The sequence below is a fragment of the Buceros rhinoceros genome, unplaced genomic scaffold, assembly GCF_000710305.1.
Source record: "Buceros rhinoceros silvestris isolate BGI_N320 unplaced genomic scaffold, ASM71030v1 scaffold18138, whole genome shotgun sequence".
Classification (NCBI taxonomy): domain Eukaryota; kingdom Metazoa; phylum Chordata; class Aves; order Bucerotiformes; family Bucerotidae; genus Buceros; species Buceros rhinoceros.
Window position 1 is genome coordinate 45,310 of NW_010427638.1, and position 9,526 is coordinate 54,835.

Consider the following 9,526-nt stretch of genomic DNA (forward strand, 5'->3'; position numbering starts at 1 on the left):
TTAGGCCAAGAGTCTTCCTTCGAGAGTGAGGGCTGGCCATTAAACCTCAGACTTAGCCTCAGATTAGGGGAAAACTCTGCAAATTCTCACCGTTAAAACAAGATGATGAAAATCAGATTTCCTTTTCTCAGATAAAAACCCACTGCTGCATGTTCAGCAGTGTCACCTCTCTCAACATCTGCCTTAGCTCAGCTTCCTCAAAGTCAAAGCAAAGGACAATGAGCAGGTATTCCTAGAAACCAGCACTGAGCAGCAACACAGCCCTACTGGTGACAGCAAATGTTGTCACCTTGCATCCTTCCCACAGCTTCAGAGCAGGGACAAATGTCCTCAAGCATGGGGCACCCCTGATAGCTTCTGACGCCACCCAACCTCCTCCCTCAGCTCTCCCTCTATGGTGAAACCAAACCAGTAATTACTACTGTGGGTGCTTGTTTTATGGTCTCACTGCTGAGTACCAGGGCAGGGCACCCAGAGTCCTGGCAACCCTCTTACCAGCAAACCTAAGCTCTTAAGAAGGGCTCCGCCCAGTGAATAAGAGAGATCTGGCAGCACTCAGCTGCCCACAAGTCCCTCTGAACATCCCTGTGCAAGGAAATCAAAACACATTGAAAAAACTGAATGTGTGGTTTATTATATTTAAGATGCTATTTGTCTATAGGGTTTAAATATGTCTGTCACATAGTTAACAGTATATGAATGTAATTTTACATGTTCAGTATTCTGATACACAACACAGGACTACAAGTGTGGTAAAGGAGCATGGGAAATTAATGTTTCCTTGATGCACATATCAAATCCTGCAGCACCACTTAAAAGCTCAGAATAAGGACAGAAGCTGCAGTATTACAAGCGCTACTAAATAAACCAAAAGACATACCTATATTAAACATTAAAGAAACAAAACAAAAGACACAAGAGTTTAACATTTAAGATTTGATACAAGATTAAAATACTAATACTTTTAATGTCCTGGTTTCAAATTAATAAATATAAAAACAATATAAAAATATACACCAGTTGATAAAAGGATGCACTGACTAAGGTTAGAAAGCTAAATTTCACTTTCAAATGTATGCAGGTATGTCTTTAGGGAGAGGATTTCTGTGTAGCTGCGACTGGTCTTTCGGAAGAAGTCCAAGCTTGTGAGCTGTTCAATGTCACGCACACGAGCAGTGTGCATCTTAAGAAGATCTTCAACCCACTTCGATTCATCCTCCGAGCTCTGAAATGTAAAACAAAACAAAAAAACCACTAAAATAAAACAAACTTTAGAAGTTGTATAACATGCCACATCAAAAATCAGCTCTGAAAGCAAATGCAACTTTTGTAAACATTGGGTCCATTTGAAGAATCTCTGTGGCCTATTCAAGAATGACTAAGGTAAACAAGTTCCAAGAAAACAGATTTGAAACTTAACTTGCAAGATGATTCCTATTATTTCTATTATTTTAGGATCCATTTTAGCACCTGTGATTATCTAAGGAAAGCTGGCTGGCCCCACGTGTTTCAGAAGAACAGTCATACCCTTTTAGAAGATCTGTTGGTCACTACATACTTTTTTATCTCATAGCAAGAGCTCCATATTAATCAGCTGTGCATTACCAAAGCTCAGACTGTAGGCTGATCGGCTTTGAAGCCTACCCCTACACATAATTCTCATCTGACAAGCACCTCATCTAATACAATATTTTTTTAATCTTCCCACTTTTCTGTTAGGAGACTGTTGTGATTCATTACACAGTTGGGACTATGGTTTATGTTGGTACATTTAAAATCCTGTTATTGGAACATACAAACTATCCACTGGTAGAAAAAAGATTTTCACTAAGAATTTCCCAATATGAAAAAAAAATAAGGAAGGTGATGCTGCCCGAATGATCGGGGTCGGGCTGTGTGGTCATAGTCTCTCTTAGGGGACTGTTCCTGCTGCATGCCAGCCCTGGCACATGTCAGAGTCACCCACAAACTAATATAACTCACTAACAGCAGACAATCAGTCCTGGAAAACATTGCAGTTTCTGGCTGTTTGCGTGTGTTAACCAGCCCAGCGACATGTCCTACGAGCATTGCAGCCAGCCCCAGGGACTGCACGGCAGGGAGCAGACGTGGGAAAAGGACAGAGCAAACAGGACTTTTGCCCCTTTGGCCTCTCTGGCTGGTATGCCTACACCGCTGCTGGGGAAGCAAGTTAGGAATGGAGGGTTGTGCCTCTGGGCATTTGGACTCCATGTGTGTGACTTGGACATCTCACTGATAAAAATCTATTTCTGGGCTTACTGCTGAAAATGAGCCCTGTTCCGAGTGTCTCAGCAAGGCCCTCCTACAAAGCGATCCTGTCACCGATCAAGACTAAGCTTCAGCAATGCCAAAGCCTGCCCAGTGCAGTAGATGTGCCACAGAGCAGGCAGAGGGCCACCCTGCGAAGGCCAGGAGGGTGAGTGCGACTGTTTGCACAGAGAGGACACGCCGTACCAGCTAGGTCCCAGCTGGCTGCTCTAAAGCAAACGTACGTGACCCAGTTAGCATTTGTCTGAAGTTTTTGAGCTCCAAACTGACTTTCCCCTCCATGTTGCCAGCAACGTGAGGCTCAAAACCAGGTCTGGAACATGAAAAGAAAGATACAAATTAAGAGGGAAGAGAAGGGAGCACGTGCCCTCCTCACTGCCGTTTGCCTGTAGCGCCATGCTCCAGGAACGCTGCCCAGCTGCGGAGGCCACAGGAAGCCTCCTGCCAGCCTTCAGCCTGGTGACGAGCTTGCTAGTCTGCAAACGGGCCTCAACAGGGTTATTTCTGCAAATGCAATCACTGTGACGTGGTTGTTGTCGTCAAGCCTTCCTCCTGAGCAGAAAACGTGCATTTTACAGAGCCTGACCCCCGAAAATCAATCACCTGATCTAGGTTTTAGCGTTTCCATTCGACCTCAGGTGCAGCAGCCAGGGTTTTAAACACAGTGATCAGCTAACATGGTATTACATTACTGCGGAACACTGAGTGAAGTGTTTACATTTAAAATGGTAGTTTTCTCCATCTGTAGTGGGTAATCGCGCCTCAATAGAACAGTGAGTCGTAGAAGGAAAAAATAACAACTGAAAACATGAAGGTAAATAGAAACAGGCAATCAGTTAGGAGGCCAACCTAAAATGCACTGGATTGGATAGCTGATATTCTGGACTAAAGAGTCTCTCTGGATATCAAATTGTTAGCTGGAAAGCTGAATGTGATCAGAGTGTACACAGGTGGGTAAGGAACTCACTTGTTAAAAGAGAAATTTAAAGGCTTTGCTGAAAGCAAAAATAATGGCCTGGAAGGTTTTGGTAGGGTTCCTTCAGCTTTGGTCTTGGAAAGGATTGTGTGTAACATTTTTGCGCAGGATTTTTGTGCCAAGATCATTAGTGTGCTAGTTAAAAAAGAGCATACTGGAGGGTGTAGATGCAGGAGTCCCTGTTATAGTATGAAACTGGGCTATCCATAGTGAGGGCAAAAATTTCTGCTAAGCTGGGAGCTTCTCAGATGAAACAGCGAATAGAAGAGAAGGACCCCCAGTACCCAGGTGTACTCGTTGTGCATGATTGTGAGCCACCATGGAAACAGCAAATTTTAGATAGTATCAGAGGAGTTGTGTCTAGTGTAAAGAAAACCCTTTTGATTTTGAGATCTCATCTGTAGTAATTTATTTTATCCATGTTCCAGGAAAAAACAAACAAACAAAGAACGACAAAAAAACCCCAGCAGTCTGGAGCAGATGCATAGGAAGGCTACTAAAATGCTCAACCTCTCTTACAAGAACAGCAAAAAGGATCCTGGGTCTCCCATGAAGAGAGAGTATATGCCTTGAGAATCATCATAAATCATCACTAGCGTAAATCCCAAAGAAGCTCACTGAAGGGTTATTTAAGCCATAGAAAAATGTTGACACAAGAATAAATGAGTATAACCTCACCATGAATAAACACAGTTTGGAAATGGAACAAATTCAAATAAGAAGAGTAGTGGTGTTCTCCAATTGTCACGTGAAGAGAGAGGAAGTGTGTGCAACAAGAGCAGAGATGGGGGAAAGCTAATATTTCTTCAGATCTTAAAAGAAAGCTGTGGAAAGGTTAAAGAAAAATCCTTGTATTATCCCATGCATTTCATCCACAAAGCATGTGAGGTTTTACATAATCACTTCTTTGAACAAATAAGATGGAACACCATCTGCAAAAGTAAGACTGACACTGCATTTGAATGGCAAGATTTTGCCTAAGTGTATTATCATTCAAGAGCTATATTTAAAATACATTTGAAGTGGTTCTTTGCTAGGAAAAAGCATAGACCAACATCTGCTAATGACCTTGCAGTTGCACTGAAGTTCCTCCCAGAACGGTAAATGTATACACCAGAAGTAGCATGACCCAGAGGGAAAAGAAGCCTGGGTTGGAATACAAGAAATCAAAGAGTAAAAGAGGCCATTATTCTAAATAGTTCATAAAAGAGATTTCAGCAGTTTAAAAGGAACATGACACGCAATATAGGGAGGAAAAAAATTGACTTTGTCATAAAATTACCTATGGGCAGAGATACAAGGACAGAGGCACTAATAACCGCCAGATTAGTAACTTCCAGATCACGAACTGGATCTTGATTCAGAGGAAAGCAATCCAGAGAAAAAAACACAATGAAATATAGGACTTTCCGATACTTCTGGTGGGAGACATCTCTGCCCAAAGCAGTTAAGAGTCTAAACGCGGGGAAGCCAGACCTGCTCAAAAGAGAAGGATATTGCTCCAAAAGCATGATTTTAAAAAGAGGGACCTGAAAGCAGGCGATGTTTGATGAATGAGAAAGACTGAGAAAGAATGAGAAAGTGTTCCAGGTGAATTGTGTACAGAGTTGGAATGACTATTTCTGCCTGTAGCTGGAATAGGAGTCTTAACTTCTTGCGCCAATACAAAATTCATAACATTAATGAGTTCATTCAGGAAACGGTCTCCTGGCAGCCCATAGTGAAGCGTCTGTGTGCAGGAATCCACACAGCTGTGTAGTGGGAGAACAAGTTCAGGCGGAAGGACAAGTCTAAATCCAGCTGCCTGGGAGGACTGCTGTCCTTGTAGAGTGCCAGAGCCAATGGCGGCCCAAATGCTCTCCTGACACACGATCAGCTGCCAAGTGTACGTGTTACTTTCTCCAGTGCTGACCAGACTGAAGCCTTTGTACTCAACCAAGATTCTTACACTACAGGATCTTGCATCCTAAAGGAATATAGGAAAGGAACCAAGAGAGTGTCTGGTCATCTCTGATAGTAAGAACCCAAACTTTCCCCTGGAATCAAGACATCTTCTGCAAATGGGAAGAGCTGACACTCTGCCCTCAGCAGGTTTTAGCATATAGTCTTAATACTGTGTGGGTTGGATGTGATCGTGCTGTCTGATGCACTCAGACTGCCATAGCAGACGGACTGTATCATACCTGCATATGGAAACAGACCTCAATAAAAAGCATTAGGCTGGCTGCCAGCACAATATGTCTGTGCACACACAACCTCCCCCCAATCTGCTCTGAAGTTACACTGACCGTGTCTGCCAAAATGTAGAGGCCTTTAAGTTGTTTACTGCCAACCTACGGCATGTCAGTTCTTCCAGACAATTTTAGGTGCAATAACAGTTCCATATTTTCTCTGATTTCATGGAACAGTGCTTTTATCTAATGAGTTGAACATGATTCTTAATAGCCACTACCCTGTGTTTTCATTCAAGATACGAGTGAGCACTAGCATCTAACAGTAATGGGGTTTCTCGTGTCCCAGGGGTGTATTTAACACAACGCTACAGTAGTGCAGCAGGACTTACATTACAGCTCTCATCATTGTCAGGCCGGTGGGGAAGGATGTATGAGAGAACGGAGAGCGGCCCATCACACTTGTCGGCTGGCTGAGTGAAATCTAAGCAGCTGGTTATGATGGCATAGTAATGAGTAGGAACGGGGATGGCGCTGCCTTCCACAAACCTGGGGGAATAAAGCAAACATTTATCCACAAAGAATGAACTTGTTTGGAAGAATGTTACACAAATGGCATGGTCTTTCCTCCCCTATGGGTGAGGACACACGTACGTTATTGAGATGTGTTTGACCCCCAAACACTATCTGAAAACGAACATTCAGTTAGCACATGTTTTGATACTGTGCTACGGAGATATCACCAGCCAGTGCTGAAAGGCTTCTTCGGTTCAGGGACAGAGAGAGAAAGCACTACTGAATATGAACAGGAAACTGGATGGAGTATCTAACTAAATAGCTATGGTCTGCTCTGGTATCCAGTTGGCAAGTCTTAAGTTCTGGAGAATTTTAGAGAAAATAGATTATTTAGAACATTATTCAGCTTTGTCTCAAGGATATGAACACTTGATTTCAAAGTCAAGGTGAACAGTTACCTCATGAATTGCCATTTCCTTACTTTTACCACTGTCCTACCTACAGGGGGATTCGCTCTTGATGAATAATAATTTTGGAACGAGCTAGAAAATTGTATCTCCTCCCCAAAAGTGAATAATGTGCAGATAACCAATTGTTCAAGATAAAGCCATCATTAGGAGGAACAACAGCAAACTACTTTACAGACAAATTCTTACTGTTTTATTTTGTCAGGTGTATCATGTAAACCATCATAGTCATAGTCAAAGATTGGTCCACTTATAACATTGACTCCATTTCGTTCAGTGGCGTATCTCTTCACCAAAACCCTTTGGAAATAGTTCCATACCTCTGTGGGGGAAAAGCAAACAAACAAAAAACCCACACCAAAATTTGAATAAATCAAAACATGTCAAGCTTATAAACAATTATTTTCCCTGAAAATAAAAAGCCCATGGGCATCATTCGCATGATGGTAGGGGAAATCAAAGATGAAGTATTACAGATTTACTGCAGCTTCATTCCCTTTGGTCAATAAAGCCTATTCAGACTTTTTTTTTTTTTTTTTTCCCAACCAGTGGTAAAGGAAATGCACGGTACCACTCCCAGGCTGACATTGCCATAGACAGTGCACAGAGAGCCTGCTGTTCCTCCCCCAAGCAGTAGACACAGCTATTCACACGCTTTTGATGTCCTTGTAAACACTTCCTTTGTCTTTCTTATCTAGTTACAGGGAATGGTGCTGTGGGTTTTTTAATTCTAGAAGGGAAACTGCTGTGATTAAAAGCAAAACCCAAACACTTCAAACAAAAGGGAAATACAAAGGTCATATTCTTCCAGTTAAATTCTCTCTGGATACAAAACGTCTAACTTTTAAATTAGGTACTGTCAAGGATGAATTATGACATGACATCTCATTACAGCAACTTTGGGGAAGAGCATGACCCCCTTCCCCCCACCACACCCTCCTCGACCTTAACAGGTTAAGAAGCCTGCAGAGCGGGGAAACACGCTGGAATCACCAGTTACCTCATTCTTTTCCTTCTTTTTTCCTTGGTATTTTAACACTAACAGAAGTGTGTGCAAAACATCTCACACTTTTGACTTGTCAGCTCAGATTGTTAACTCCGTGGCTCCCCAGCACTGACGGCTACGCCAGCCTCAGCTAGTTGCCCAGTACGCCTTGTCCTAGACTGCTCTGTGCCAGATGAATTCCCTGCTCAGGCTGATGCAGAGGGCCCCACAAGCAATGGTCTAACAAGAACCTCAGCTGCAGTAAGCACTTGGCAGTGGTACTCCTCCAGCTACTCACTCCTCCAATGCATCAGCCTTAACAACAAAAACAGCCCAAAAAGGAAGCTTTTTTTTTTTACCCCCTGAGTTTTCCAGCTGAATAGTTCCCCACTTAGGTTCCCACTGCAGCCACATAGACAGCATTGCTAGTGCAACAGGGGGTCAGCCCGGGGGCATCATCTTGCAGCTCCAGCAAAGCCAAAGCTGCTTAAGCCAGACTCACTACAGAAAAGATAGACAGAGAATTATTACCTGGGGGGATGAGATGGATCAGTGAATTAAAAAAAAACAAAAACCAAAAACAGGTAGAGGAGGGGGTCTCTGCAGCCAGCACTGCCAACAAAGCCAGCATAGCATAAAACTGCCACCTGGTATTTTCCCCCTTGTGGAAAAAGCTCCACAACAGTGAGTTCAAAATCAGCGCATTGCAACCTGCACACATGGAGTGGTTCGTAATTCCCCAGGAATTACAGGAGTTCCAGTATTTGTACTCAGGGAATCCTTCACCCACTGTGATGAAGAAGGCGGCCACCAGACAAATGAGCTGCTAGTGGTGGGTTGTTCTCCTGTGATTAGCACCCCTGCTAATTGCTTAGACTAACATTAGCGTAAACAGCATTTGTATGAAGTGATTTGAGAGTGGGAAATCCCCACTAATTTTGCAGTCTGTAATCAGTTAAGTGCCTTTGCTCACATTTCCAGCAAACATCACCACTTGTTCCTACTCGAGGGTTTCTCAGTTAAAAACACTCTTTTCTGGTTAAAAAGAAAAAGGCTCCCATAGGCTTTGATGTGTATCCAAACCTCTTTGGCCTAAAATCTGAATTGGAAATCTCACAAGAACAGGCTCTTGAGAATCTTCCAAGCTTCTCAATTCCTGCCAAGCCAAAAATGCCACCAGAATAGTCTGATGGTTTTCCTACCTCTTGGCAAAACTAGAGAGAAAAGGGATGTGCAGACAAAAGAAACGTTAATGCTGTATCCCTGCAGTGCTGAAAGTTTCAGCCAGGTTTAAGTCATTCCTCATTTTCCATGAATTGGTTTCCTCTTCCTTTTTCTTTGTAGGTAATAAATATGTTTGGTCTCCCTCTGAGGGCATGGATAGAAAAATAAAAAAGATTCACTTGTCCCTGAACTACAACAACATACTAAGTGCACACTCCTGGGCCTGTGCACAGTCCCGGGTGGCTCCAGCTGAGAAGTAAAATCATGTTGCCTAAGTACGTTCTGCATGAGCTTGGGCTACAGACAAGAAAATCTGAATGGTCTTGCACAAACTGAATTACTGTGACGTGAAGCAAAATTGCTGAACTACAACACCTCCACACTTTTATCTTAGCCCAGCACCAAGGAAAATAAACCACTCTTAAAACTTAAGCCTTTCTAGTGGTATTTTGCCTGCCCATACCTAGAATTATACAGATCCCCACATGTATTATCTGCTATCTACAGGTAACTGAACTTTATGTTCTAAACTTCTCTCATCAGTTCACTTCATAATCCAACAATCGTACTTAAAAAAAAACTGTCTGGAAAGAGAAATAAATCCATGGAAAGGGCACTTACTTTTGAAGGCAGGATACATAGGAATGATATTTGTTATTAGAAAAGCATCGTATTTTGCTTCTGCAGAGGAACTTAATTCTGAAAAATATAAACCATAACGATATTGATAAGATCAAATGCCAGAAATGTAGAATCATAGAATGGTTTGGGTTGGAAGGTCATCTAGTCCAACCCCCCTGCAGTGAGCAGGGACATCTTCAACTAGATGAGGTTGCTCAGAGCCCCGTCCAACCTGACCTGGAATGTTTACAGGCATTGGGCTTCTACCGCCTCTCTG

General features: G+C 42.7%; 1 protein-coding gene across 1 annotated transcript in view; it reads right to left on the reverse strand.

Moving 5' to 3' along the window:
- Positions 1 to 613: 613 nt before the first annotated feature.
- ENPP2 (ectonucleotide pyrophosphatase/phosphodiesterase 2) overlaps positions 614 to 9,526 on the reverse strand; it is a gene marked incomplete at its 5' end in the record, with an annotated part of 11,225 nt that continues 2,312 nt past the window's right edge. Inside the window, 4 exons of the mRNA XM_010141991.1 lie at positions 614 to 1,225; positions 5,829 to 5,985; positions 6,609 to 6,741; positions 9,250 to 9,327. Coding sequence (XP_010140293.1) covers positions 1,055 to 1,225; positions 5,829 to 5,985; positions 6,609 to 6,741; positions 9,250 to 9,327 — 539 coding nt within the window. The remainder of the gene's footprint in view (positions 1,226 to 5,828; positions 5,986 to 6,608; positions 6,742 to 9,249; positions 9,328 to 9,526) is intronic.